The sequence below is a fragment of the Prionailurus viverrinus genome, chromosome D1 (genome assembly GCF_022837055.1).
Source record: "Prionailurus viverrinus isolate Anna chromosome D1, UM_Priviv_1.0, whole genome shotgun sequence".
Classification (NCBI taxonomy): Eukaryota; Metazoa; Chordata; class Mammalia; order Carnivora; family Felidae; genus Prionailurus; species Prionailurus viverrinus.
Genome location: NC_062570.1, coordinates 105,863,966 through 105,890,541, shown reverse-complemented (window position 1 = coordinate 105,890,541; position 26,576 = coordinate 105,863,966). Strand labels below are relative to the sequence as shown.

General features: G+C 62.0%; 2 protein-coding genes and 1 long non-coding RNA gene across 12 annotated transcripts; 2 read left to right on the top strand and 1 right to left on the bottom strand.

Moving 5' to 3' along the window:
• Positions 1 to 1,132: 1,132 nt before the first annotated feature.
• LOC125176262 (uncharacterized) lies at positions 1,133 to 3,331 on the bottom strand. The gene is made up of 3 exons (XR_007156194.1): positions 3,250 to 3,331; positions 2,553 to 2,696; positions 1,133 to 2,109 (listed from the first exon to the last, which is right to left on the bottom strand). It is a non-coding gene; the product is annotated as an uncharacterized LOC125176262 (long non-coding RNA).
• ALDH3B1 (aldehyde dehydrogenase 3 family member B1) lies at positions 2,909 to 19,583 on the top strand. 7 transcript variants are annotated; one of them, XM_047877395.1, is made up of 12 exons: positions 2,909 to 3,074; positions 6,507 to 6,559; positions 8,482 to 8,644; positions 10,547 to 10,624; positions 11,105 to 11,215; positions 11,327 to 11,447; positions 11,708 to 11,793; positions 12,291 to 12,372; positions 14,081 to 14,467; positions 14,764 to 14,930; positions 17,413 to 17,512; positions 18,876 to 19,583. In XM_047877395.1, exons 3-12 carry the CDS (start codon positions 8,483 to 8,485, stop codon positions 19,064 to 19,066), a joined length of 1,485 nt encoding a protein of 494 aa, XP_047733351.1. In that variant the 5' UTR covers positions 2,909 to 3,074; positions 6,507 to 6,559; position 8,482; the 3' UTR covers positions 19,067 to 19,583. The 7 variants fall into 7 exon arrangements, with proteins under 7 accessions (XP_047733351.1, XP_047733347.1, XP_047733345.1 ...); XM_047877389.1 differs by lacking the exon at positions 2,909 to 3,074 and adding an exon at positions 4,056 to 4,222; XM_047877391.1 differs by lacking the exon at positions 6,507 to 6,559 and having other exon boundaries at positions 2,938 to 3,074.
• A 1,228-nt stretch (positions 19,584 to 20,811) lies between these two features.
• On the top strand, positions 20,812 to 25,243 carry NDUFS8 (NADH:ubiquinone oxidoreductase core subunit S8). Of its 4 annotated transcripts, none has more exons than XM_047877411.1 (7): positions 20,812 to 20,884; positions 22,025 to 22,082; positions 22,173 to 22,223; positions 23,071 to 23,160; positions 23,260 to 23,432; positions 24,864 to 24,992; positions 25,075 to 25,243. In XM_047877411.1, exons 2-7 carry the CDS (start codon positions 22,025 to 22,027, stop codon positions 25,204 to 25,206), a joined length of 633 nt encoding a protein of 210 aa, XP_047733367.1. In that variant the 5' UTR covers positions 20,812 to 20,884; the 3' UTR covers positions 25,207 to 25,243. The 4 variants fall into 4 exon arrangements, with proteins under 4 accessions (XP_047733367.1, XP_047733368.1, XP_047733365.1 ...); XM_047877412.1 differs by having other exon boundaries at positions 20,851 to 20,941; XM_047877409.1 differs by lacking the exon at positions 20,812 to 20,884 and adding an exon at positions 21,077 to 21,276.
• Positions 25,244 to 26,576: the final 1,333 nt, after the last annotated feature.

The window sequence follows — 26,576 nt, the reverse complement described above, 5'->3', positions numbered from 1 at the left end:
TAAAAAAATAAAAAAAACAAACAACTACTTTATTAAAATGGATTCATTTCAGAATATTTGGGGCGGGGGGTCCTGGTAGCTTGGTTCAAAACCTGACATTATGGCACCCCATGATTGATGATACTATTCTAACCTTATTAGAAGCAAAAAAGGAAATATGTTTACATCTAAACGACAAAAAACATAATGGTCTTGTTAGCATTCCCACATGGTGACACCAGAGGAATGTGAGAAGCAGGCACTTTGGGCCCCAGGGCTCCTAAAGTCTATTAATGCAGAACCAGCAGGAAAAATCGTCTCTGGCTCAGTCCAGGCTTGGGTTTGGGTGGGACTGGCAAGCTGCTCCTGGAGACCAGAGCTCTCAACTACTTGACCAAGGGGCTCCCTGAGTAGACTCAGCCAATGGGAGGTTCTGGCGGGAAATCGGGGTGGGGAGAAGGAGAGAGGCCAGGGTGCTTCTCCCCAGGGAGGCACGTGGGCAGTGGCTTGGCCCTGACAGGGTCCCAGCGCCCAGAGAGTGGGCCAGCTTTCCCTGGGTGACCCTGACCCCCGGGGCTGATGACACTGTTTCCTCGCTCAGACCCTCAAGCCTGGGACTGCCTTCTAGACGGGCATGGGGGTGGGGCCAGATAAACACAGTCAGGATGGCCTAGGGGACAGAGAACCGACCCCTCTCCCTCCCCCGTAGAGGTGTCACCAGGAATGAGCAGCCATTCCCCCCCCCCCCAGTTTTCAAATTATTTTCTCTATAATAGGTTTTATTGTTTGTTCTCATTATGATACAATAATTAGGGAAAAGCAAACAGCAGAGAGAAATACTGCTCTCAATTCGGACACCCTGAAACCTCTCCTGGGATACCTTCGGGCAACAAAAGCATGTTCTCTGCATCGTGTCCCAAAGAGGGCCACGTTGGGCCCGCTACTCACTCACCCGATGCGCTTCCCTGGCCCTGGCATTGAGTTGACTCTATCATTTTTGAAACTAAAAATTGGAAGGGCGCCTGGGTGGCACAGTCGGTTAAGCGTCCGACTTCAGCCAGGTCACGATCTCGCGGTCCGCGAGTTCGAGCCCCGCGTCAGGTTCTGGGCTGATGGCTCAGAGCCTGGAGCCTGCTTCCGATTCTGTGTCTCCCTCTCTCTCTGCCCCTCCCCCATTCATGCTCTGTCTCTCTCTGTCCCAAAAATAAATAAACGTTGAAAAAAAAAAAAAGAAACTAAAAATTGGGGATGGCAATCACCACGGGCTGTTGGGACGTGTCCCCAAGCTGAGATGTGCCAAGGACACTGCCCGGTGCCTGGCAGAGCAAATGTCCAGGAAACGGTGGCTGTTGCTTTCGGCGTAGAGATGAGGCTCCCGGGAACTGGGGTGACTCCCCTCGGCTCCTAAGCAAGGACTCGGGGCACCCTGGAAACGCTGTGGGCCAGGGAGACAGGCCTGGCTGGACTGGAGTCCCCATCTGTCACTCTTGCTGTGTGGGCCTGTCCTGGCCACTGCACCTCTCTGAGCCTGTTGTCTGTCCTGCAAAGCTAGGACCATAATGTCTGAGACTTACGTGAGAATTTGCGTTGAGCGCCTGGCTCGGGGCCTAGCATACCATAGGTGCTTAGTCTGGGTTTGCTGAGTGCGTGCTGGCCCTTGGTGACAAGTTAGCACCAGTGACTCTGCCCCTGGAATGGGTCCTCCTGGTTTCTGAGGGGAAGCTGGGGGGGCAGGGGGGGGCGCGGAGAGAGGAGCCAGGGTGGTCTCGCCTCTAAGGCAGAGACAAGGAAGGAAGGGCCTCAGGGACAAGAGCAGGGGTGGCCACGGCCTCAGGAGGGTGGGAAAGGGGCAGAAAGGCATTCGTGCCTATTGAGCACCTACTGTATACCGGGTGTTTCCAAATGGGCTTCTGTTTCATCTTCTTGGCAGCCCACGAGGCAGGAAGAGTCAGCCCCGTTTCACAAGGGGGGCGGGGGGGGGGGTGGTGGAAGCAAAGGCCCAGAGGGGCCATGACCGGCTCAAGCCGCTTACAGGTGGGCCAAGGAGTCCGGCCAGAGTCTGTTAGCAGGCCAGGCAGGGCTGTGCTCTTGAGCAGGCCTGAGGCCCCGTGCACCAGGCTCACCGGGTGTCTGAGGGAGGGAGGAGGGGAATGAATGAGTGAATTAATGAGTCTGCCCGATGCCATCACCCCCCCCCCCCCATGGCCAGCCCACCCTTCCCCAGCTCTCTACCCTGGAGAAGGGGGCCGAAGGTGACGATGATGAAGGTCATTTCATCCAAGCCTCCAAACTAAAACCCAGAGGAGCTGTCAAAGGCCAGAGCGACTGAGGGCCTCTGTGTCCCCTCTCCCAACCTCCATGCTCCCCCAACGTCCACCCCACCCGGGTCCTTGGCAGAGTCTGTCACGCACCAGAGCTGGCCCTAAGCGAGCCCCTCGGTGGACCCCCACGCAGACCTCTCCCCATTTATCTCGAGGTTTCCACAACAGAGACATGACCTCCAGACCCCTGAGGACCTGGAACCTCGAGGACCAGTAGAGGCATCCAACCCAGAGAGGGGAGAGGGCTGGTACCTGTTCCTCCCCGACAGGCAGTGCCCACTCAGGCTCCCAGGCCAGGTTGGGACGCCTGTGCAAGGGGGTCAGGCCTCTTTGGAGATGTCCCACGCTGTTCCTGAATTCATGACAAGTCCACGGGTAGCCCCTGCAAAGCGATCCCTGGCCAGGGAGGGTCCCTTCAGGATCCTGCAACACCCATCTCACCCACCAGTACTTCCCCAGGCGGGTCCCTGATTTGCTGTGTAGCCTTAGGCCAGCAGCTGCCCCTCTCTGGGCCCGGTTCCTGACTCGGGGCTGTGAGGCTCAGCCCCAGCCCAGCCCCGCCTGGTGCCGGCTCTGCCTCTGCCTTTGCCTGGCTCCGCTCCAGACAGCAGGGCAGGGCTGTCACATGCTGAGCCACGTGACAGGCAGCGGCCGGGGGCTCCATCCCACGCCGCCGAGGACGGGGGCCCCGCGGCCCGTCAACCCCGTCCCAGCTGGCTGAAGCCTCCAGGGACCAGAGCAGGTGTGGGCCAGGAGACCTCTCCTGCCCCCCAGGTAGGCAGGGACAGCGGGGAGGGCAGGGAGGTGAGGAGACTCCCAGGTGCCGGGTCGGCCCAGGGGCCCCAGGCCAGGATCCCGGGCAGACCCAAGGCACCGAGGCAGAGAGGCAGCGGTGGGCCCAGGGCCCGGGCCCGGGGCTGTGGCACAAAGGATGGTCCTGCCCCCGCACCTGTAACCTAATCGCCTGGCTGTCTGACACCAGGAGCTGCTCGGGAACCATCCCCCTCGGCACAGCTCAGGCACCAGAGGAGCAAGCTCACAGGAACCGCCATGGGGACACGTCATGACAGCTGTCCTCGAGGGCAGAGGGTGGCACTCTTCCTTAAGGAGGTGATAGGGGACATCTGGGGACGACACGGCCCCTCTGCTCCAGAGCCACAAGCTTCCAGTGTGGGTCCCGGCCCTGACATTCTTGCCCTGGGTGGTCAAGTCCTGTCCCCTCTCGAGGGCCGTGTTTTCTCGCCATAAAATGTCAGGTTGCAGGGTGACATATTATTCCGTGAGGCGGTGCTGGATGAGGTGGTGTTGACAGACATGACAAGATGGGGAGAGCTAGGGAACGGAGGGGTCGGCAGGCGTGAGCCCTGCGATCGTCTTTCTGGACTCCAGCCACCTTTGACGCTGATGTCTTCGTTTTGCACGAGGAAAATCTGACGCTCGCAGGGGCTGGGGGGTGGTGTGGGGGCAGGGCTTTCCCTGTGATTCCGGACTACTGGACCCCCACCCCACACCATAATTCCCAGGTTACTGCCCTGGGCTCTCCTCCTCCTCCTCCTCCTCCTCCTCCTCCTCCTGGGCCTGGGTCCCTGCTCACCAGACCTTGGGCTGGACCCCTCCGATCAGAGCTCCCTAAAGAATTGCGGTGTGACCCTGGCCTCGTGCTGGCCTTCTTTGGGCCCTGCCTGACTCCTTCTCTGTGGTCCAGGAGAGGATCCAGAGGCCCCTGAGAGAGGAGGTGGTGAAATCTCAGGCTGCAGCTTCCAGCTGGCCCAGAGCCAAGGTCAGGCAGAAGGCCAGGGCGGCCCCGCCCCAGGGGCTGGCCCAGCCTCGGACATTTCATAAGGGCTCGTGATTCATAAACGACAGGGCAGCAAGGCAGAGCAGGGACGGCCAGGAGGAAGGGCAGCTTGGCAGGGCCTCAGGTACGATTTCCCAGGGAGGTGGGGTTGGAGCAGCCGGCAGTCAGGGCCAGGGCTCCGGCTGGTGGGCTCGCTCGGGGACTCCAGGTTGCCGGCTGCCTGGGCAGGCCTGGCCACTCACGGCCACATGACACAGGCTGGCTTTGTCTTCCTGACTGCCTGGGGAGAAAGGGGAAGGAGGGAGGAACTTCCCTCTGCCCCGATCTAAGAATGAGAGCGGGAAAGGGAGGGGCCGAGGAGAGGCTCTGGGCTTCCTGAGGCTGGTGGTCAGCAGGCACCCTCCTTTTGTGGGAGCTGGACCACCGTCTTCCTCTCGCTGGTGTTACTGCGCATCTTTTATGGGTCCGAGGGCCCCAGCTCCTCTCCTGGCTGCCCCGGGAGGGAATCCCATCCTTGGGAGGTGGAGGGGGGGGAGTGAATTGGGGAAGGGGTGGGGGCGTCAAGCATCCACCTGGCAACACGTATTTCCTGGGCACTGCTGTGCGTGCCCGGTGCTGGGGCAGGGGTACCCAGTGGTTCTGGGACGTCTCATCCTTGGGAACGGGCTCTGCCAGAGTCCAGAAAGGTGGGACCAGCCAGACCCACCCGGCCTCGAGGAGGGACTGATTCTCAGAGGGACATTGCTGGGGAACGGGTAGCCCGACCTCTCTGTAGGGTGGGGCTGGGGTTGGCTCAGCCCACAGGCCAAGGGTTGGTCCCCAGTTCCTTTGGTCCCCATTATAGGGAGGGGACTCTGCCAGAGCTTCTGGAGAGCCTACGAAAATCCAGCTCAGGCTACAAGGGGAGATCTGGGCTATTAGGACCTATGGGGTCACCAAGGCCAGCCCCGTGACGTCTGCCTCCGGCAGCCTGATCGGGGTCCCCCAGGCCCTCAGACCACCACGTTTATCTCTGTCTCCGTGGCCAGTTCCATATCCCTGCCCCTACGTGGCTCTTGCCTCCCTGGTGCCCACACTGGGCCAAGGTCTCCTCGGGCTCCTCCCCCGGGGTCTCCGCCCTGAAGCAGGCACAGGTGTCCTTCACAGTCCGTCTGAATAACGATCCTGCAGAGCCATAGTCCCCGAGCACTCACAGGGCTTGGCCCTGCACAGAACACTGCACGCCCGAATTCTCCCAACCACGGGGCAGCTACAGGAACCATCCCCACTTCACAGATGGGGAAGGTGAGCCACAGAAAAGCCGAGCCACCCGCCCGAGGACTCCTAGCCAACAGACAGGACTGCCAGGATCCCGACCCCGGGTCATCGGGCCCTGACACGTTATACCAAAAGGATGCCCTTAGGAGGCCTCTGGGACCGCCGAGGAAACTGAGGCAGAAAGATTGACAGAGCGGGCAGAGGCTGGGGTGGGAGGAGAGTAGGGTCTGCACCGAGGATCAGGGTCACCATGCTAACACCCACACTGCACCACCCCGGGCACCCAGGCTGGCACGCTGCAGTCAGGGCCTGCTTATCTTGATGGTGAGGGGACCCCCGGGCCCACGGCCTTGAGGGGTCGCGGCTTGTCCTCCCCCCGGCCTCCAGGCCATCCACTTATTGGTGTCATCATCCACTGATGTAGCCACTCCCACCACCCCACCCCCTGCCGCCCTCACCCAGAAGCATGAGGTCAGGAACAGATGCGGCCGAGTGGGTAGTTGAAAGTGGGGCCCTCAGCACCGAGCCCGAGGGGACCAGAGGGGGAAGCAGGGTGGGGGCCGGCAGGAACAGCAAGGAGGCAGGGAACGGGAGCAAACAGCACGCCTGCTCCCCCCCGAAGGCCCCTCCCGAGCCCAGCCACACAGCCCGCCTGCCGGGCCCTGCATCTGTAGTTCAGGCCAGCCCCCGAGGTGTCCCCTCTCCCCAGGGGTCCGGCTACCCTGCTCCCTACCCGGCCACGCAGGGGATGAAGGGTGGATGGTGGCAGCCCTGTGTTCCTCTGGAATCCTCCGGATTCCAGTTTTCAATGTAAAGAAGCTGAGCGGTCTCGGGCCACCTCCTTGCTGTTTCTGGGCCCAGGTATCCCTCTCGATGCGGGAGAGGACAATGCCCTCAGCAGGCTGTCACGGTGGTCAGATGAGTCACACAGGCACAGGAAATGTGATTCAGCATCCTTAGGAGCCTCCACAGCGTCAGATGTACCCCGGGGGTGAGGGGCGGGGGACGGGGATGGGCTCAAGGACTCCACCCACCCTCATCTGGGTGTCGTTTGTGAGGTCACAGGCCCAGGGTCCCGCATATCCCAGGCAGAAGGTGGCCCGGGCTCCTTTGCACGCCTGGGTTGTGCCCAGCTTCCCATCCCCCAACAGGCACCCCTCGGTCCCTCAGTCCAGAGTGACCAACCTGCCGGGGACGCTATCAGGTGAGTTGACCTCAGTGTTGCCAAGAGAGGCTGCTGGAATGTTCCATCCAGAGCTGCACCCCCACGGAGCTCCCTGCCCCTCACTTGCCCAGACCTGTGCCATTATAGTTACCTGCCTTACATTTCTGTGGGTTCTTCACACGTGTTGTGAAAAGGCACGGGGGGGGGGGGGGGTGCTGTGCTTTGCCCTCGACATCCGTCAGCGGGGGTCCGAAGGTGTGAGCGAGACAGAGAAGGGAGTGGCAGAGGGTGGCGAGAAAGAAATGTTTGATAGGTACTTAGTAACCATAACCACTGCTGGTCTTTCTTGAGCGTGCAGCACGTGGCCAGTGGCCAATGCTCTACATGGCTTTATGCCATTTAGCCATCAGGACGGTGGCAAGTGCCATTATCGTCCCCACTTTACAGACAAGGAAATTGAGGCAGAGAGATGAGTTAGCTGCCCGGGATCACAAGGCCAGTATGAGTCTAGGCCAGGGGACAAGCCCGGATGGCAGGCAGGGCTCTCGGCTCCTGGGTCTTGGCACGGGCCAAGATGGAGGGCAGGGTCTGGGGGTCAAGGCCGAGACCGAGAGGGGCTCTGAGAATGTCCCCTTTCTGCTACACTGTCACCCTCTCTGGGGGCCATGGGGCCTGCCTTGTGCCCCAGGCAACTGCTCAGTTAATCTCAATCAGAGCAGGAGGCCTGTGGGGTCAGTCTGGCCCCCATCATGCCTAGGGCTCCAGCCAGGCTCTCAGCACAGAACGCCCTATGGGCTGGGCCATCCAATTGGCTGGAGCAGGCTCGGGTCTCAGGACTATGGAGCATTCCAGAAAACCGAGGGCCGTGGGGTAGCCCCTTAACCATAGCTGGCAGCCTTGGGTGCACGGATGGCCAGCCCTGGGCTCAGAACTAGACAGCACGGTCTCATCCTTGAGAAGCACCGTGTCAGCTGGCGGGTGCTCCCATGACCCCCTAACAGATGAGGAGATTGGGGCACTGGGACCAAACTCAGGGAGGCAGGCAGAGAGGGGCCGGGGGGCAGAGAGGGTGAAACCCACTCCTTGTGTGAAGGAATAATCAGGGCAGGCTGCCTAGAGGAGGCATTAGCCAAGCTGAGACCTGAAGGGAAGCGAGTCAGAGCGGGCAGGCGGAAAGGGTCCCCACGGGTCCTTGGCACCAGGGCAAGAAGTGAGTGCGTCACCGTGTTCCTCCGATGAGCTTCGAGTAAACAGGCGGGGGCCCGGGGGACTGTGGCTGTCACTCAGGGCAGCGTCACTGCCCCTCAGCCCTTGCGCCCCACTGTTCTCTGCTCTTCCATCCCTGGCACCGGGGACGGGGCACAGAAGTGGCCACTGCCCAGGTCACTCAGCCCCCTGAGCCGCCACCAGCCAGCCTAGCCTCCCCAGGCTAGGAGCCGGAGGGGACAGTGTATTCTGTGTCTGGACCGTCCCACAGTGATGGCCACGGTGGCTGTTGGTGGACCGTCCCTCTACTTACCAAACTCCTCCTGGTTACTCCGTGCAGGCCTGGCAGGGACGAGGGCTGCCCCATCTCCCCGAGGGGCACCGGGGTGGGACGGGGGCGCGGCCTGGGGGCAGGAGAAAGCGGGGTCCCCTGGCTGCCTGCCCACCCTTAGCGGCAGTGGGGTGGCTGTTCCCGAGCCCACGCCCCGTCCTGCACCTCAAGATCCGGGGCTCTCCTGCCCCCTGGCCAAAGGGAGGGGACTGTGAGCCTGTTGGGGGGCGTGACTGTACGCGTGTACGTGTGAGTGTGCCCCGCGTGGTGTGCGTGTGCGCGCGGGGGCAGCCCGGGCCCTCCGGGGCTACACGTGTGCCCCTGCGGGAGTCCCTGAGCCCTCGTGGCTGCGGCCAGGGCCGGGGGCGGGGGGACTGGCCGTGAGGGTGGGGGAGCCCCGGCCCACGCCGCCCCCTCCCTGCAGGATGGACCCCTTCGCGGACACGCTGAGGCGGCTGCGGGAGGCGTTCAGCGCAGGGCGGACGCGGCCGGCCGAGTTCCGGGCGGCGCAGCTCAGGGGCCTGGGCCGCTTCCTGCAGGAACACAAGCAGCTTCTGCAGGAGGCGCTGGCGCAGGACCTGCACAAGGTGAGGGGGGGCGGGGCAGGGGTGAGGGGGCAGGACTGGGGGACTCGGGATGGGGGGCAAGGATGGGAGGGGGGCGGGGCTGGGGGAGCAGGGCTGGGGAGGCCAGGATAAATGGGAGGGGACAGTGGCATCCTCTAGGCCCCCAGGAAGGGAAAGTAAAAGCCCATCAAGCCCCACCCCCTTCCCTGTGCCTGGAGGGCCTGTTCTGCAGGGCCATCCGCTGTTTTCTTCACCCACTCCACAACTATTTACTGAGGACCTACTACGTGCCAGGTACACCGTTCTAGGCTCTGGGGGTACAGCAGGGTAAAAAACAAAGTCCCTGTACCCAGGGAGCTGGCCTTCTAGAGGGAGGCACAGAACAATAAATAATTGTATAGCCTGTTGGATGGAGAGACCCTCCCGGGGCGAAGGGGGCGGGAGAGGACCAGGATCAGGGTGCTGTCTTATATGTGGAGGTCAGGAGGTCAGGGACAGTTCCCCCAAGAAGATGGCATTTGAGCAGAGACATGGAGAATAGTGCCTCACGGCACCCGGGGTCATGGATCAGGGCACCCCGTCCTTTGGGGACAGCAAAGTGTGGCCACAAGGACTCATGTTGAGGGTGTGGCCTGGCGATGCCTGTTCCCTTTCTCAGTGTCCCCAACCTGCCATTAACCAGGATGCCCTGGGACTGTAGCCAGGTGAGGCCCAGGCTTCCTTGTCGGCCATTTCTGGAATCATCCGTCTCTCTGTGAAACCAGCGTGCCAGACCACACCCCCCTTGGTGTGCCCTTGTCTGAGGGGCCCAGCTTTGCCTTCTGTGGGAAGTGTCTCACTCCCTGGGCCTGGTCCAGGATGGAGGGGCTCACATCTCCCACCCCCAGTGAGCCTCAGCCACCGCCCACCTGCTGGCCTGGCCTGGCCGCCTCTGTGAGACCTGACCTGTCTGTCTGGTCCCTTTTCTCCCTTGGGCTCAGATTTTACCTACTGCCTCTCATTCCAACTCCTCAAGGCTCCAGGAGCACAGAAAATCAATCCTGTCCCTGGCCCTTCTGGCAGACAGCATCTGCCCTGCCTTCCCTGAACCAATTCTCTCATTTCACCCCCAACAGTCCTTCCAGGTAGGGACAGTCACCCCCAGTCATCCCCACAGGAGGCTCAGAGAGGGCACGTTCTTGGCTCAGGGCACACAGCCCTGGATGAAAACAGCCTCCTCTTCCAAAGTTCAGCTGGGTCCAGACTGCTCATAAACTGGTCCAAACCTCGCTCAGGTCAAGGGCCACCTTGCTGGGCAGGAACGTGAGCTTTGGACACAGGCTTAGCGGAAGGCATGCCTGAACCAGGCTCAGCTCCTAGTAGCGCTGGTGTATGTGGTTCTTTTCCCCAAGGTCCCGGCTCCCTCTTCCTCAAGGCTCAGCTCTGGCCCTGGCCTTGCCCCTGGCTCGTTGAGTGACCCTGGACAGGCTTCAGTTCACTCTCTGGACTGTCCTGGCACACCTCAGGCTCGCCCCTCTCGATTCTAGGGGGGGAGAGTTTGCACTATAACAGCCGAGTCTCGGGCATCAGGACAGCCTGACTCTATATCCCAGGCCATGGGCCTCCAGCTCCTGTAGCCCTCGGCCGGGTCTCTTCTCCCCGGCAGGAGTGGAACAGACATACCCACAGGCAGAAATCAGGATAATAATCCCCCTATTGATTTTTGCCTCTCTCTCACTCCTGCCCTGTCCCCTGGGCTGTGGGAACTATCCACAATTACCCAGGGACATCTGTCCCCGGTGTTCCCCTGCAGACGGATAGCCACACAGCAGGCCACAGCGCGGCCACACCGACAGTTGAATTAGATCTTGTCCCTGCTCTGCTCGACAGTCCTCGCCCCCGTTGCCTGGGCCCATCACCTCACCCACTCTGCTCTTTGTTTAGCAGGAACATAGCCAGCCTGCACCCGCCTCAGGGCCTTTGCACATGCTGTGCCCTTTGCCTGGAAGATTCTGCCTCCAGGTATCCTTAGGCTCCCTTTCCTATCTTCGCTGCTCAAATGTCCCCGCATCTCCGAGGCCAGCGCTGACTATCTGGTATAAAGCAAAGCAAACACACATACATGCGCACACAAGCACACATGCTTATGCACTCACACACGCACGCTCGTGCACAGCGCCCCCCCCGTCACACCTATGCTCCAGCAGTCTCTCCCTCTTACCGTGTTTCACCTTCCCTTGCTCTTGTCACATCAGTGTTCTCCCTAGCATGATGGCTGTTCCTCTACAACATCGGCTCTGTCCGAGTCATCAGGCTGTCCGTGCATTCGGTCATGGCTGCGCTCCTGGCACAGGAGGGGCCCCTGAGCACTGTAAGCATTCACCGACCACTGAGTGGATGAATGAACGAGCAAATAAGAGGAGGGCTTGCTTGGAGGAGGCTGTGCCCGCCACAGGGCTCTGGCCACCTGCCAACGCTGGTCCCCTGGCCTCTCCCCCGCAGTCAGCCTTCGAGTCGGAAGTGTCTGAGATCAGCATCACCCAGAGTGAGATCAACTTGGCCCTCAGGAATCTGAGGGCCTGGATGAAGGATGAGAAAGTGCCCAAGAATCTGGTGAGCCAGCCTGGGGGTCAGGGCGGGCAGGCAGCCAGGTGGAGGGCGGCACAGAGCGGCTGGGGGGTCTCTACGCCTCGTCACTCACCACCATGCTGGCGGGGGGCCCAGGCCACGCAGCTGGACTCGGCCTTCATCCGGAAGGAGCCCTTCGGCCTGGTGCTTGTCATCGCCCCCTGGAACTACCCTGTGAACCTGACCCTCGTGCCCCTGGTGGGCGCCCTTGCCGCAGGTGAGAGCAGTTTCCACCTTCCCGCTGCCGCTGTCCCCGCCCTCGGGCCTCACGGTGGCCCACAGAGCCAGTGAGCAGGGAGCTGGCAATAATTGGCTAAGAAAACCTGCTTCCCACCTGGCCCGCCGTGCCCGGGCTGTGGGGCCTTGGGCCCGTCGGTCACCTCTCTGAGCCAGGTTCTTCAACTGAAAGGAGAGTGAGGCGGGACGGGAGGGGCCACCCCTCTCCCAGCGCTCCCCCTGCCCTGCCCTGGCCTGCAGGGAACTGCGTGGTGCTGAAGCCATCGGAGTTCAGCAGGAGCACCGAGAAGGTCCTGGCTGAGATGCTGCCCCGATACCTGGACCAGGTGAGCCGGGCAGGGAGGGGACTGAGCAGCTACCCTTGGGCCGAGCAGGGCCGGGCAGCCCCCCTCGGGCAGGACCCGAGTTCCACCCTCAATCCTGCCTCCCCTGGGTTGTGTGGCCATGGCCGGGTCACCACCCCCTCAGCCTCTTTCCCTCTGGGTGAGGCAGAGGGGTGGGGATCACAGCTGTGCTCTGAGGGGCCTGTCCCCTGGGGACCCCCATCTGTCATCTGGTCACCCCTGCTTGCCACGCCCCAGCCTCCGCTCCCCCAAACCCCAGCCAGGCTCTTAACCACGCGCCTGTGGGGCTGCGACTGGCGGGTGCCCAGTGTCCCCGGGCAGCTCCCTGCTCCCACCTTCGTCCCACCTGGTCCACCTAGAGCCCTGGCAACTGGGGGGGTCAGGCCAGGCAAAGGGGGGCGGCCCCATGCAGGCAGGCCAGCCTCTGGGTTCTCCGGGCTAGGGTCCCAGAGGGATCCCTCTGCCATCCCGCCCTACAGAGCTGCTTTGCCGTGGTGCTGGGCGGGCCCCAGGAGACGGGGCAGTTGCTGGAGCACAAGTTCGACTACATCTTCTTCACGGGTGAGGCTGATCCCCCGGGACCCTCGGAGGGCTGGGTCCTACCCCCTGGCGCAGGCCCCTTCACTGGTCACAATGTCACAGAGGACAGCATCTGTCCCTGCTGAGCTCTCATTGTGCCCCCACGACCTTCTGTACCACCCACTGGCCTCAGGACCTTGTACGTGTGACCCCACCAACCCAGAGGCCTTGTGGAGGGCTGGACAGGTGAGGGATTGGAGGCCAAGGTGACAAAGAAATGAGGCCCCCAGCCTGGGTCACCCCCTGGGGCCAGGATCGGGGAAGGCTGCATTTTCCTTCCAGGCCCTCCGAATTGTTCTCAGAGGTCACTTGTCATCTCCCTGGCATGTGTCCACGAGGCCCAGGCACCACCTGGCTTCAAGTGGCCAGGAGGGAGTTTCTCTGAGTGAAAGAGCCGAGGAGGCAGGTAGGTGGCAGTCTTACCGGGCCAAGGTTCTGGAAGAGAGGGAATCTTGCTCACTGGCCTCCTGCCTTGCACCCTCTGTCCACGTCAGAGCAGGGAGAGCGCTGTCTCTGCCTCTCTGCCCCCCCAGACCCTGCCACAAGCCCGGGACAGGGCCCAGAGGCCCCCTGCCCTGGCGGTCAGGGAGGGTGGCTATAGAAGCGGGGGCAGGGTCCTCAGCTGGTCCTACAGATTCCTAGTGAGGGCGAGAAGACAGCCGGGAGGAGGCGGTCCTCCTTCTGACATCCCAGCCGCGGCTCGGCGGGTTTTGGGCCTTGGGCCCCCGTGACTGCGGCCAGGAACCTGGGCAGCTTGTGCAGGGGCCGGCAGACTGACCCGGACATACTCTGCCACAACCTCCCGGCTTCTCCGGGCCTTTCCTTATCTGACGATGGTCACAGGTCTGTCTCCAGGACACATGAACTCATGGGAGCCTTTGTCACGGCACATGGCCTGGGGAATGTGTTGTTCACTTGCTCACTGCATTCTGAGAGAGCGTGCCCTGTTCAGACTCTGTCACGTCATAACGAGGGCACAGGGGACAGAGAGAGGAACAGCATCTCTTGGAAGGGCCTGTGACAGGAAGCTCGTCGGGGTTCAACAGACAGGGAGGACCTCACAGGAAGGCCTCCCAGACAAAGAGATGGTTTTGAAAGACAGGAGGACCTGAAGGAAGAATGGGGGGGGGGGCGCGGAAGGTGGGTGGAGGGGACTGTGAGGCCCTGCAGATCAAGCCAGAGGAGAGAGGTGGGGACAAGCAGGTGGCCACTTCAACCAAGAGTCAAGAGCGGAGGGAAGGGTGGGTGGTGAGGGGGGCAGGACGGCCATGTTGGTCGGAGAGGGAGACCCAGGTGCCGGCCCTGGAGCTGGAGTCTGGTCTCGGGCCAGAGCAGTCAGAGTCCGTGCTGGAGGAGCCTGGGGAGGTGGGGAGGGGTGCAGGGCGGCGTGGAAGCAAGAGTCACTGGCAGGGTGAGCCTGGGACCAGAAGCAGGGCAAGGGGTGCCTGGGTTTCTGACCGGGCAGCTCGGGAGAGGGAGCAGGGGCCTGGCTGGCTGCCCCGTGCAGAGCCCTGCACAGACTCCACGGAGACCCTGCGTTGTTCGGGCTGGTCTGGCGGAGGACGTGAGCAGGGTCCTGGTGCAGCTCTCCGGGGAGTGGGCCCTCCTCGAGGGGTCCCGATCCCCAGGCTGAGGCCGTCCCGCCTGGCTGAGGTGACCGAGGGCCACTCTGGTTTCTTTCCACCACCAGGGAGCTCTCGGGTGGGCAGGATCGTCATGTCTGCCGCCGCCAAGCACCTGACGCCCGTCACGCTGGAGCTGGGGGGCAAGAACCCCTGCTACGTGGACGACAACTGTGACCCCCAGACCGTGGCGAACCGCCTGGCCTGGTTCCGCTACTTCAACACCGGCCAGACCTGCGCGGCCCCCGACTACGTCCTGTGCAGCCCTGACACGCAGGAGCGGCTGCTGCCCGCCCTGCAGAGCGCCATCACCCGCTTCTACGGCGAGGACCCCCGGAGCTCCCCGAACCTGGGCCGCATCATCAGCGACAAGCACTTCCAGCGGCTCCGAGGCCTGCTGGGCTGTGGCCGCGTGGCCATTGGCGGCCAGAGCGACGAGAGCGAGCGCTACATCGGTGAGCCTGCCGTCCTGCCACGACCCCCGTGGGAAGGCCCGTCCATGAGGCGGGTCCTGCCTGGGCCGCGAGTCTGGGCCGCGAGGCTCCCACGGCTGCACTGGCCGCGCCCAGCCTGGACCCCGGCTCTGGGAAGACCGCTGGGAGACGCGGGCGCTCCGCCTCAGCCCCGGCCAGGCTGGAGAACCCCTCACGGTCCTTCCTGGGGGCCGTGGGGACACTGTCTTCCCCAGAAGGTCCCTGAGCGCTGCCCGAGGCCCCCCTCCCCAGGGCTGAGCCGCGCCCTGTGCCCGCAGCCCCCACGGTGCTGGTGGACGTGGAGGAGACGGAACCCGTGATGCAGGAGGAGATCTTCGGACCCATCCTGCCCATCGTGAACGTGAGGAGCCTGGACGAGGCCATCGACTTCATCAACCGTCGGGAGAAGCCCCTGGCCCTGTACGCCTTCTCCAACAACAAACAGGTGGGGGCTCGGGTGGGGCTGGGTAGGGGTCGGACAGAGGTAGAGACAGAGGCCAGCAGCGGATGGTGGGGTGGTTGCAGCAGAGGGGAGGTGGCTCTAGGACTGGAGTGGACCAAAGGGACTGCAGGGTGAGGGGTCCTCTTTCTCTGGGACAGTCAGACCTCCTCTCCCTCCAATCTAAGCCACCGTCTCCTGGGCCTTTAGAGAGCAGCCCCCAGAACCTCCCCCCGGGGTTCAGTGTCCCTGCTCTCAGTCCCCACCTCGGTCTTCCTCATTATCTGGGCTGGTGGACAAGGGTCCCCTTCCAGCACCTGGCTCATCGAAGGCACACGTGGCATGGGGTGGAATGACAGTGGAGGGTGACGGACCAGACGACGCAGGCAGGACAATGAGCCCCCGCCCCCTGACCGGCTCACCCACTGTGGGCAGCCTGGGAGCCTCCAGGGCACTGGGTGGGCATCCTCAGTTCGGGGCCCACCTTCCCCTCTCGCCCAGCTCCCACGAGATCCCTCGTAAGTTGGACAGGATTTTTTTTCAATAAACTTTTTATTTTGGAGTAATTTTAGATCTACAGAAGATAAGAGCCAGTCCAGGGAGTCCCACTATATCCCACGACCAGTCGTCCTTATTTAAGGGCCCATATGTTGGTCCAAACCAAGTAGCTGAGGCTGGTGCGTTACCGTTAACTCCACTTCATATTTGATACGGAGTTTGCCAGCTTTCTTTCCAGCCTCAAGATCCAAGCTAGGGTCCCACGTTGCATTCAGCTGTCATGGCTCCTCTGGCCTGTGACCATCTCTCAGCTTGAGAGCTACTGGCAAGGTCTCCGGCAACACCGTCCCCACTTTCAGCGGTCTGTGGTATTGCCCATGAGAGAATTACCACGGAAGCAAGGGCTGGCCTCTGACGTCCTATCAGGGATCCGCGGGATCCACACATCGCGGGTGAGGTTAACCTTCACCACTTGGCCGAGGTCTTGTCCGCCAGGGGTCTCCACCAAGAGAACTTCCTCTTTGGGAACGGTCACCAGCCCCCCTTCCACGGGAGGGGGGTGATTCAGCTCCACCTGCTGGAGGGGAATCTGTGCACAGATTCCTGGATCACCTGGAATCTGCCAGAAAGGTTTCGCTCTGGAATCACTTCTTTGTATCAGCGTGGACTTGCTCGTATCTGCCTTATCCTCTGGGTTACAAGGCAACACCTGGCTTGTTTCCTTGCTCAAGCTGTCCTGCTCTGGGCAGTGGGAGCCGCTAGGTCCCTCAGACATCCAGCCCTCCATTCATCGTGTCACCCTTCTGTCTTCGGACCATTTCCTTCCTTTCGGGGTCTACAAGGTGCTTTGGCTCATCCTGTATTTCCCTCGCCCAGCCCTAGAATCAGCCATTCCTCGAAGGAGCCTTGCTTTACCTGGATGGGATTAACTTTAGTGGGGCGCCTGGGTGGCTCAGTCAGTTAAGCATCCAACTTCGGCTCAGGTCATAATCTCACGGTTCATGAGTTCGAGCCCCGCATCGGGTGAGCTCAAGCCCTGCTCTGGGCTCCAAACTCCCTCTGCACCTCGTGGGATTCTCTCTCTCTGCCCCTGGCTCACTCGCACGTGCTCTCAATAAATAAAATAAGGTAAAACATAAAATTTAAAGACTGAACTTTAGAAAATGCAATCCGGGTTTTCTGGAAGGGGGTTGTCTGGCGGAGTGACTTTCAAGCTCTTCTGAAGGCCCAGCACTGCCTGGGAGACAGAGAATCACACCTATGAGGCTTGGCTGCCCCCGTGACTTGCCCCTACTCCCCGAGAAGCACCGTGACACTCCTGTCCCATCTTCTGTCGCTATTGCTGCTGGCCTCCACGTGATTCCTGAGCCCCTGACGGGGGGGTTCACTCTACCCACCGTCCAGACAAGCCATTAGCTCAGGATCACGCGTTGAAACGAAATACAGCCAAGTTTTCAGCAACGACTATTTAGCGTTTACTGATCTTCTTTCCCTCTCGTTCTTCAAATACACCTATAGGTTAAAGAGAAAAGATCTTCCTGAAGTCACGCAAGGGCCAAGTTAATGTTTTTAAAATACCAACCTGGCTGTGTCGCCCTGGGTCAATGTCCTCCCTGTGCTGCACACCGCGTGGGCCAGTCCCTGGGTCTCGGCACCTGTCCCTCCCTCTGCCTGAGGGGCCCCCTTTCCCCCTGAGATGCCGCAGGTGCAGCTCATCCCTCCTCTGGGATGCCTCCCTGACGACCTGGCGTTTCACCCTGAACTCTCCGTGTCCCCAGACGACCGCTGGGCTTCCCGCCTCCCTCTCGGCTCTAAGCCTGGAGCCCCAGCAGGGGCCACACGGAGCAGATGCTCAGGAAACACATCCCGAGTTGGGGGCTCAGTGTCGGGTGCCACGCGACCACACCCCCCTGCGGCTCACACGGTGGCCACTCTTCCTGGTGGCCTCTTGCTGCCCAGCCACGGGGCCTCATCGCTGCTTCCCTTGCAGGTGGTCAAGCGAGTGCTGGCCCAGACCAGCAGCGGGAGCTTCTGCGGGAACGATGGCTTCATGCACTTGACCCTCGACAGCCTGCCTTTTGGAGGAGTGGGTAGGTAGCCGGCACGGCCCCGCCTTCCCTAGCTGTTGCCAGACTGAGGGGCATCCCGACATCTCCATCCTGAAGAAACCTTCCAGACTTGTCCCTGCATGTACACGTGTGGGTGGGCCCATGGAGATACAATTCAGGGTTCTCAGCCCCCCTGTGGTCGCTGGCCCTGCCCTTCTCACCAACAGCACGGCTCGGAATCTGCCTACCAGCTCACGCGGGGCAACCTCGTGTGTCCCCTTCATTCCACGGTGAGGCTATCAAGTGCCCCTTTAACCCTTCCTGTGTCCCCTCAGTCCAGCACTTGGTATGTCACCCCCTCCCCCAGGAGACAGGGGCTCTTCCCTGCCCGAGGGAAGCCGGGTGAGCGGGGATCCCCGGCCCCGGCAGCCCCCATTCCCACTGCAAAGTTCTGGCCTCCGAGGCAGGAAACCTTAGTTAGGGCTGGCCCCAGCAAGCCCACTGGCCGTGTGACCTGGGGCAACCACGTCCCCTCTCTGAGCCCACCTCCTCCTCAGTGGACTGGGAGGGCCAGACACTGACCCTGGAGCCCCGACCTAGCCCGCCCGTCTCCAGTCCCAGCCCCTCCTCCCCAGGGAAGTGGGGCAGTCTCTCTGGGGGCGAACCTGATCCTGCTACTCCCCCCAGGATTGAGCAAGGCCCTGACTCACAGCTTCCGGAGGCCCAGCTCTTCCCGACTTGGCAACGGGGTCCTGCTCCCACCTCCTCTCCCTGCTGCCCCAGCCACACTGAGCCCTGCCCAGGCCACCCACCTCCAAGGCTGGGTTGTCCCCAAGCCTGGGCCCCTCTTGCCCACACCGAGCCCTGCCTCTTCATCTGGTCAACTGTACGTCCCTCAGACCTCACTCCCGCCAGGAAGCCCTCCCTCACCGCCCCCACCCCACCCATCCTGGGTCTCCTGGACTTGCGGTGCCAAAGCCTGGTCCTTGACTGCCTCCCCACCTGGATACTTCAGACTCCTAACACACCCCAGGACTTACTTCGTCCACGGGCCTGAGCACCCGCCCGACCCCCACAGCTCTAGGAAGTGGGTGCCACGGTCACCCGATGTCACGTGCAAGGAGACAGAGGCAAAGTCAGTTGCCCAAGGTGACAGAACTGATTCAGAGCAGGGATCGACTCTGGGCAGTCATTCCAGAATCCACACCTTTGACCACTGTCTACCTAGCTTGCCACAGCCTCTGGTGAGCTGCTGCAGGCTCGGGGCTAAGCCCATTTTACACATGGGGAAACTGAGGCTCGGAGGTGAGGTCACACTGTGCGTGACTGGCAGAGCCCAGGTCTGTCTGACACCCCTCGGCTGGCCAGGGAGGGGCTGACTGCTGTCTCCCATGCCCCTGTACAGGTGCCAGTGGGATGGGCAGCTACCACGGCAAGTTCTCCTTTGACACCTTCTCCCACCACCGCGCCTGCCTGCTGCGCTGCCCCGGGATGGAGAAGATCTACTCCATCCGCTACCCGCCCTACTCACCTCGCAAGCTGAGGGTGCTGGTGATGGCCATGGAGGCCCGTGGCTGCAGCTGTACCTTGCTCTGAGCCCGCCTCAGGCACTGGGGTGTCCCTCCAACTCTCATCTGAGTCCACCGCCCCTGCCACCTGAGGCTCCTGGAGATGTGGCCTGGGCTCCACACACAAGGAGGAAAAGACCACAGCCCGGACCGGCCTGGCCCTCCTCCCTCCCGGGGCCTTCTCCTCCAGCCCTCAGCCTCCTCCCTTGGCTGCCCCCCAGCTAGGACGGGCCACGGTGAGGGAGCATGGGAAACCAGGCAGTAACCTGCCCTCTCCCACCTCCGATGTAGCCACCTGGGAGAGGCCGGCAGACAGGGATGCCTCTGAGTCACCCCCCTTCCTGTGAAGGGTGCAGAAGGGGCCCTGGAGTCTGGTCCAGGCCACACCGCAGACCTGCAGTGGCCCAGGCCCCGGGCAAAAAATCTTTGCCCTCCCTCCCTGAGTTTGTTTTTCTATCTGCACAGTGGAGGTGATGTCTTGGCACCTTTGGAGATCGTCACGAGGATTCGATTTTGCAGTTTAATAAATGAATTGTTGACCCCAAGCTCCAGGCATCCTGTCTCCTCCTTTGCGTGGAGTCAGTCTGTCTCCCCTCAAGCCCCTTGGGAGTTCTGAGCAGTCTCATCCCCCGGGACTGGGTGTCTTCCCCTCACCACATCCCACATCGGACTCACCCTCTTCCCTGTCCTGCTCACCCTCCGGGGCCCTGACGCCATGAAACGGGTCCCTCATCCGCTCACCCACCAAACTAAACCCTGGGGCATCCCTGCTCAACACTCCCTGCTCACCTCCCAAGTCCCATCTTTGAGAAAAGTGCTGAGGGTTGTACCATGCTGTAGAACCTGCCAATGCACACACGGAACACCAGGCCCGGGGCCATCTATCACCTCCCCTTTCCCCGTGGGCCCGACCTCAGGGCACCCGAGGAGCTTCCCAAGCTGGACCGTTCCACCCCCCAGCCTGAGTCCCTTCAGTGGCCCGCCGAGTCAGGACCCACACGAGTCCTTGGGGGGCTCCGCCATGGCCCTGTGCCCCCACACCCGGCGTGCTCCTTTTCAAGAGGACTTCTGCGCGCACGTGGGCACGCCTGCTCTGCCCTTGGACTGCCCTGTTCCTCCTCGCGGACAGCCTGGACATCACATCATTCAAGAAGCCTTCCATGACCACCTCCCAATTCTCCCCAAACACAGAGGCGGTCCCAAGGGCCTTCTCGGTGCCCGCAACCTCCGCGGGCCCTCTGCCACACAATCAATCCACTGGGAGGAAACAGGTTTGGTGGCTGTTGAGGGACAAGGATCTCGAGTCACACAGACCCAGGTGGGATTCAGGCGGCCGCACTTTGCAGCCCGTGCCTCATTTCCCCAGCTGTAAGGCGAGAATAATCCTCCATACAGAGCTCCTGGGTAAAGGTTTAGCGCCGAGCAGGCACGGCTCCCGCGGAATCACTGCCGGCCGCAATTCTCAGCACCGTTATCACACACAACCCGCTGCGGTGAGCTGCCGGCCTCCAGCACGCGACGTCCGGTCCGACCCGGAGCCACTTCCTAAGCCACGCCCCGGATGTCCCGCCTGCGGTGGGGGGGGCTCCTCGCTTATTGGCCTCTCCAACCCAACATGGAAGCGCCCTACGCAACTTCAAGTGCCTGCTCCCCCCTAGCCAATCAGAGGAAAGATGCTGCTGGATCCCGCCTCTTTCAGGGGCACCATTGGCCAATCAGAGTACGCCGTAAAAGATAAGCGCGGAAAAGGTGAAACCAGCCGGCCCAATGGCAGCGTCTCAGAGTGTAGGCTCCGCCTCTCGGCGGACAGGCCGCTCAGCAAGGGAAGGAGAGGCAGCGCTTCAAGGTGGGTGCTCAGGGGTCAGCTGTTAGAAGCCGGACCTCGGCGGCGCGGCGTCGGGGGGTGAGTGCGGTGCTCTCGTCGGCCCCGTCGACTCTGCGCCAGGCTTCATCTCGGTCTGCTCACGACGCGCGGCCCGGGTGTCCTTCAGCGCGCCGCGAGCGGACCCGTGACCCGGCACCGTCAAGGCGCATGCCCCGCCCGCGTCTGTGGGGTCAGAGGTCACGGCGAAGGTCGGGCAGATGTTGGGCTAGGTGCCTGGCGCTGGAGTCAGCGGTCGGGCAGATGTTGGGCTAGGTGCCTGGCGCTGGAGTCAGCGGTCCTAAGAGATGGGCCCGAGACAAGTCACAGATCACGGGAAGGACACTTTCGAGCTTCGGCCAGATGCCAAGCTCTGGGCATGTACACCTCCCTTCGTTCTCGTGGCCCCCATTCCACAGATGAGAAAACATGTCAGATGACCTCCCCCGCCCAAGGTCACTTGGCAGGCTAGGAGACCGGTCCAGAAGGACCTTGATGCTGGGGAAAAGAATTTGGTCCCGAGGGTTATTTAAGCCTTTAAAAGGGTTTCCAGCGGGGGTGGACTGTGGGTGTGCAGGAGTTCCATGCTGGTCCCACTCTCTCCACCCCTCAACCCCCATTGTGTGACTTCGGACAAGTCACTTAACATGGCTGAGCCTCAGCTGCTCTGTGTCTCTCACGAGGGATCCTTGTAAGGAGCATATGACAGTGTGTGTGACCCCCTAGCCCAGTGCCTGACACAGTGGGCTGTCGGTGCTGGTGGCTGCTGGCCAGCTTATTTGGGTCAGCTTTGGGGAGGATGAACAGGGGAGGGGAGAGGTGGGAGGCAGGAGCACCGATCGGGGAAGAGGGGAGGGATGGATTTTAAAGACTTCTTAGAAGGTGAGCTAGATGGAACGTGGGCCCACAGATACTCCCTAAATCTTAGCCTCGCTGAGCGGAGTCAGGTTTGGAGGGCTGAGAGGTGCCACCCCTGGGAACAGGGAGGCCTTGTGTGCCTCTGACAGGAGTGGGGGGAATAGGAGACCAGGTGACACATTGGGGTCAGGGCTCCCGCAGTGCCAGACTTCCCGCGGGGACAGGTCTGGGACCCACCCGTGTCTCCCTCCGTTTTCACGCCCGCAGATGCACTGCCTGACTACAGCTACGCTGCTTCGGGCCCTGGCCCAGGCCGCACGTGCAGGTAGGACCGGGGGAGCCTTTCTTGGGGAGCAGGGGGGCCCAGCCTCCCGATGCGAGGCCGCCGCTGACAGCGTCATCCCCCTCCTTCCAGGGCACCCCAGTGGCCGGAGCCTCCACAGCAGCACGGTGGCAGCAACCTACAGTGAGTCCCGGGGCACCTTGAGCCTCATTCCTGATCAGGAACTTGCCAGAGGCAGGGGAGCAAGCCTGGGTTCTAGTCCTGGCTTTGCCAGAGGCTCCCCCTCTCTGAGCCTCCGTTTCTGCTCTGCCATGACGATCAAGTTTGAGTATGATTCATGGGGGCAGGGTCTGTCAGTTAGGGGGTGGGGAGCCTTCCCTGTGGCCACACAGGGGCATCTCAGAGCTACCCTGCGTGGCACAGGTGGGAGGGGGTGTGTTGGGGCAGGGGACTGCCAGGTGTGAACCTTGGGTGTGCATCCTCCTCACCAGGACCCCACCACCCAAGCCCCTTCCAGCCCCCTTCAACTCCTGGGCTCAGATGGCTGCCCAGACACAGGGAAAGGTGGGCAAGGATTGGCCAGGGCCAGAGGCAGGCCTCTCCGAGCTTGCTGAGGTCGGAAGTTTTGGTGAGCGAACAGGCCCTTGGGGGGAGGTCCAGCTGGAAGGAAGCCCAGGCCCTTTTTTTGTTTTAATTTCTTTTTGAATGTTTATTTATTTTTGAGGGAGAGAAACAGAGCTGGAGTGGGGGGTGGGGCAGAGAGAGAGGGAGACACAGAATCCGAAGCAGGCTCCAGGGTCCGAGCTGTCAGCACAGGGCCCGACGCAGGGTCCGAACCCACAAACTGCAAGACCATGACCTGAGCCGAAGTCAGATGCCTAACCGGCTGAGCCCCCCCCACCCCCCCCCCCCCCCCGCCGGCACCCCGTGACCAGGCCTTTTCTCCTTGAGTCGGGTTCATGGGGGACTTAAGCATGTGCAGCTGTGAGAAGCCCTATCACGACGGCCCCTCCGCTCACCTCCCCTGCAGAGTTCGTGAACATGCGGGAGACCTCGATGGACATGAAGTCGGTGACCGACCGGGCGGCTCAGACCCTGCTGTGGACTGAGCTCATCCGAGGTGGGCCCTGGGGGGAAGGGGCCGCACAGGCGGGGCGTGGGCACAGATTGTTGGGGGAGGAGGGGCCCCCACCCACCACCACGCCCATGCTGCCCACAGGCCTGGGCATGACCCTGAGCTACCTGTTCCGGGAACCGGCCACCATTAACTACCCGTTCGAGAAGGGCCCGCTGAGCCCACGCTTCCGGGGGGAGCATGCACTGCGCCGCTACCCGTCCGGAGAAGAGCGCTGTATCGCCTGCAAGCTTTGTGAGGCCGTCTGCCCCGCCCAGGTGAGCCACTGCGGCCCCTGCCCTCGAGGAGGAGGCTGCAGCCTGCTGCGGAGAGGGGGATGCTGGGCAGCCTGGGGCCCGAACTCTGGTCCCCCTACTGGCTGTGTCCCCAGGAAAGCCCCTTTCCCTCTCTGAGTCCCGTTGCCGGGCCGGTTCAGCGTTAGTGAGTCATCGGAGGCAGGCTTGTGGCCCTGAGCGGGTCGCGTGACCCACGTGACATGACCCACGTGGGTCCTGCGCCTGGGGATCTGGTCAGGGGCGTCAAACCTGGGCTTGGGAGCCACGGGGCGGCCCCTGAAGGTCTCCGCTTTTGCCCTGAACACAGCAGCAGTCTCAGGAGCTGTGCACGTGTGCCTGTCACAGGGCCAGCCCTGAGGACACGCGTGCCGCAGCAGAGGCCCTCCCTGCCCCTGGTTGCTGCTCCTTGGAGCCCCCGGCTCCAAGTTCTGTTGGAGGGTCTCACATGGACCACCCAGAGGCGGGGGCTGTTAGTGTAGAAACAGAAACATCCAGCTGAGGCTCCTGGGCAGGCCCGTGGGCGTGCCCAGCTGGAGCCCCAGCGGGCACCGTGGTCACTCATCACCACACAGTGATCCCGCCCCCGCTGCCGAGGCTGCTCCAGGCCATGCGCGGTGGCCTCGATGTCTCTGATCCAGCCACCCCGGCGCACAGAGAAGAGCCCCCAAACAGCAGAGGTGGTAACAGTCACCGGGCAGTGAGCAGCGTCCACGGATCAGGCATTGTTCCAGCTCATGACTTATCTTTACATCAATCTAGGATGCAGAGGTGATCATCCCTGTCTTTATAGACAGGGAAACTGAGGCACAAAGAAGCAAGGCTACCAGTCTAGGGTCCCACTGAATGTGGGCATTACACTGCTGGGGGGCACGTGAAGGCCTTTGAAGGTCCTTCCGGCTGTGGGAGGTTGGCCTTTTCCCTGCTGGCACAAAGCCGTACCCAGAAACTGAGGGTTAAAGACCTACCTTCGGGTCTGGGCTTTGAGCCTCACTTGCTGTGTGGCTTTGGGAAGCCCCTCAACCTCTCTGAGCCTGAATTTTCTCATCCCTTAAAGGGGGATAACCAGACATAAATGGGAGAGCTGTTCAGCGTGCAACCGACAGCAATTGGGCTAGTCCTGAGGACCCCTCTCGGGGCTACAGGCCCTGCAGTGAACGGAGTAGGCAACAGTCCTCCCCTCGTGGGACTTAGGCTCTCAGGTGGGAGATGGTGGCAGTTAACAAACACGAAAAATGTCAGCCAGGGCACATGCTAGGCTGTGTGACGGGGGCCTCCTGGGAGGGGCGGCAGGGAAGGCACATCAGGCTGAAAGTGGGTGGCAGGACCTGTTCCGTGGCCCCAGAGCGACCCCTCCAGGACAGGGCAGACGGGACAGGAACGAAGGGTAAGGAGTGCCCCGTGCCCCTCTCCCAGGCCATCACCATCGAGGCCGAGCCGCGGGCCGACGGCAGCCGCCGGACCACGCGCTACGACATCGACATGACCAAGTGCATCTACTGCGGCTTCTGCCAGGAGGCTTGCCCCGTGGACGCCATCGTCGAGGTGAGTGGGCATGGGGTTGGGTGGGGCCGGGGCAGCGGCGCCTTGGAGCCACCTCACGTGGCCGCCCCGCCCCCGCCTGCAGGGCCCCAACTTTGAGTTCTCCACGGAGACACACGAGGAGCTGCTCTACAACAAGGAGAAACTGCTCAACAACGGGGACAAGTGGGAGGCCGAGATCGCCGCCAACATCCAGGCCGACTACCTGTACCGCTGACGCCCCCCGCGGCCCAATAAAAATGCTCTGCCCTCCCGCACCGCCTCTGTCCTGAATCCCGGCCACGGCCTGTGGACTCCTCCCCAAGACAGGTCCTTCAGTGGGGCCACCAGAGGTGGCCCGGCCTCCCTGTGGGACTCTGTGGGCCCCTTTGGGGCTCCCTGTGGCTGTCAGCCCAGAGCGGCCCTGCTGCACACCCGTCTTCTGGGCGATGCCTCTAGGCTCGGCCTGGGGTCTGCTATTCCCATAATCCTGGGTGCCCACGGGGCCGGGGCTGGGCCTGCCCTTGCCCGAGGGCCTCCCACGACTCCACCCTACGGATATGGAGCCTGCCAGAGCCTCAGGCAGAAGTACATCAACCGCAGAAACTCAGGCCAGGGCGTTGTCCTCCCTGGGGGCAGGGAGAGGCCTGCTGGGGGTGGTGGGTAACTGTCACAAGGAGGTGACACAGACCCCGCTGCGCCTGAGCTGGCCTTGTCTCATCTCCAGCCACATCCCCTTTCCTCCCCAAGTTCCCCAGGCCGGGCTGCCGGCTTGGCTTCTGCCTGCTCAGAACTTCCGGCTTCGCAATCCCGGCAGCGGCGTGGTTTCCCTGTGGGGCCACACGCTAGCCCGGTGTGGACAGAATCGTCAGAGACGGCTCCCGCGAACTCAGTGCCAGGGCCTGCGGAGGGACTTCAGTATATTCTCAGCTGTGAGCAAACAGCTCAGAGAGGTGAAGTGACCGGCTCAGAATCACACAGCATGCGTCTGATGAAAACTAACTCGGTCGGAGATCTGAGTCCCCCTTCTCCGTCGTTTCCAAAAGTACTTTTTTTTTTTTTTTCCAACGTTTTTTTATTTATTTTTGGGACAGAGAGAGACAGAGCATGAACGGGGGAGGGGCAGAGAGAGAGGGAGACACAGAATCGGAAACAGGCTCCAGGCTCTGAGCCATCAGCCCAGAGCCTGATGTGGGGCTCGAACTCACGGACTGCGAGATCGTGACCTGGCTGAAGTCGGACGCCCAACCGACTGCGCCACCCAGGCGCCCCTAAAAGTACTTTTTACAAAACACTAACCACCCATGATGTTTCACGGAAAGAAGGGAGAGGAGGGTGTTCTGTGAACCAGTCAGTGCGGGAAATGCCCCAAGTGCCCTCTTTCTGTGATAGGCACCGCGTGTGACCACGTTCAAGGCTCTGAGAAGGCCTGTAGCAAAGAACCCCAGCCTTTCCCCAACTCATTCCCCAGGACACCCCTTTTTCTCCTCACTGCTGCTAGCTGGGCCATCTGATGCTGAGGTGGCCCAGGACCTGCTTGGGCCCACAGCCTAAGGAACAAGGTGCAGAGCTGAGGAGTGAGAGCAGGCCTGGAAGGGAAGACCGGCC

Bases quoted from the DNA above. Each gene is read 5' to 3' on its own strand.
- ALDH3B1 (XM_047877395.1), top strand. From the start codon at position 8,483: ATGGACCCCTTCGCGGACACGCTGAGGCGGCTGCGGGAGGCGTTCAGC. The intron at 8,645-10,546 runs GTGAGGGGGGGC...CTCTTTGTTTAG, and splicing joins TGGCGCAGGACCTGCACAAG to CAGGAACATAGCCAGCCTGC. The intron at 17,513-18,875 runs GTAGGTAGCCGG...GCCCCTGTACAG, and splicing joins CCTGCCTTTTGGAGGAGTGG to GTGCCAGTGGGATGGGCAGC.
- NDUFS8 (XM_047877409.1), top strand. From the start codon at position 21,208: ATGGGCCCGAGACAAGTCACAGATCACGGGAAGGACACTTTCGAGCTT. The intron at 22,083-22,172 runs GTAGGACCGGGG...CCCTCCTTCCAG, and splicing joins GGCCCAGGCCGCACGTGCAG to GGCACCCCAGTGGCCGGAGC. The intron at 24,993-25,074 runs GTGAGTGGGCAT...CCCCGCCTGCAG, and splicing joins CCGTGGACGCCATCGTCGAG to GGCCCCAACTTTGAGTTCTC.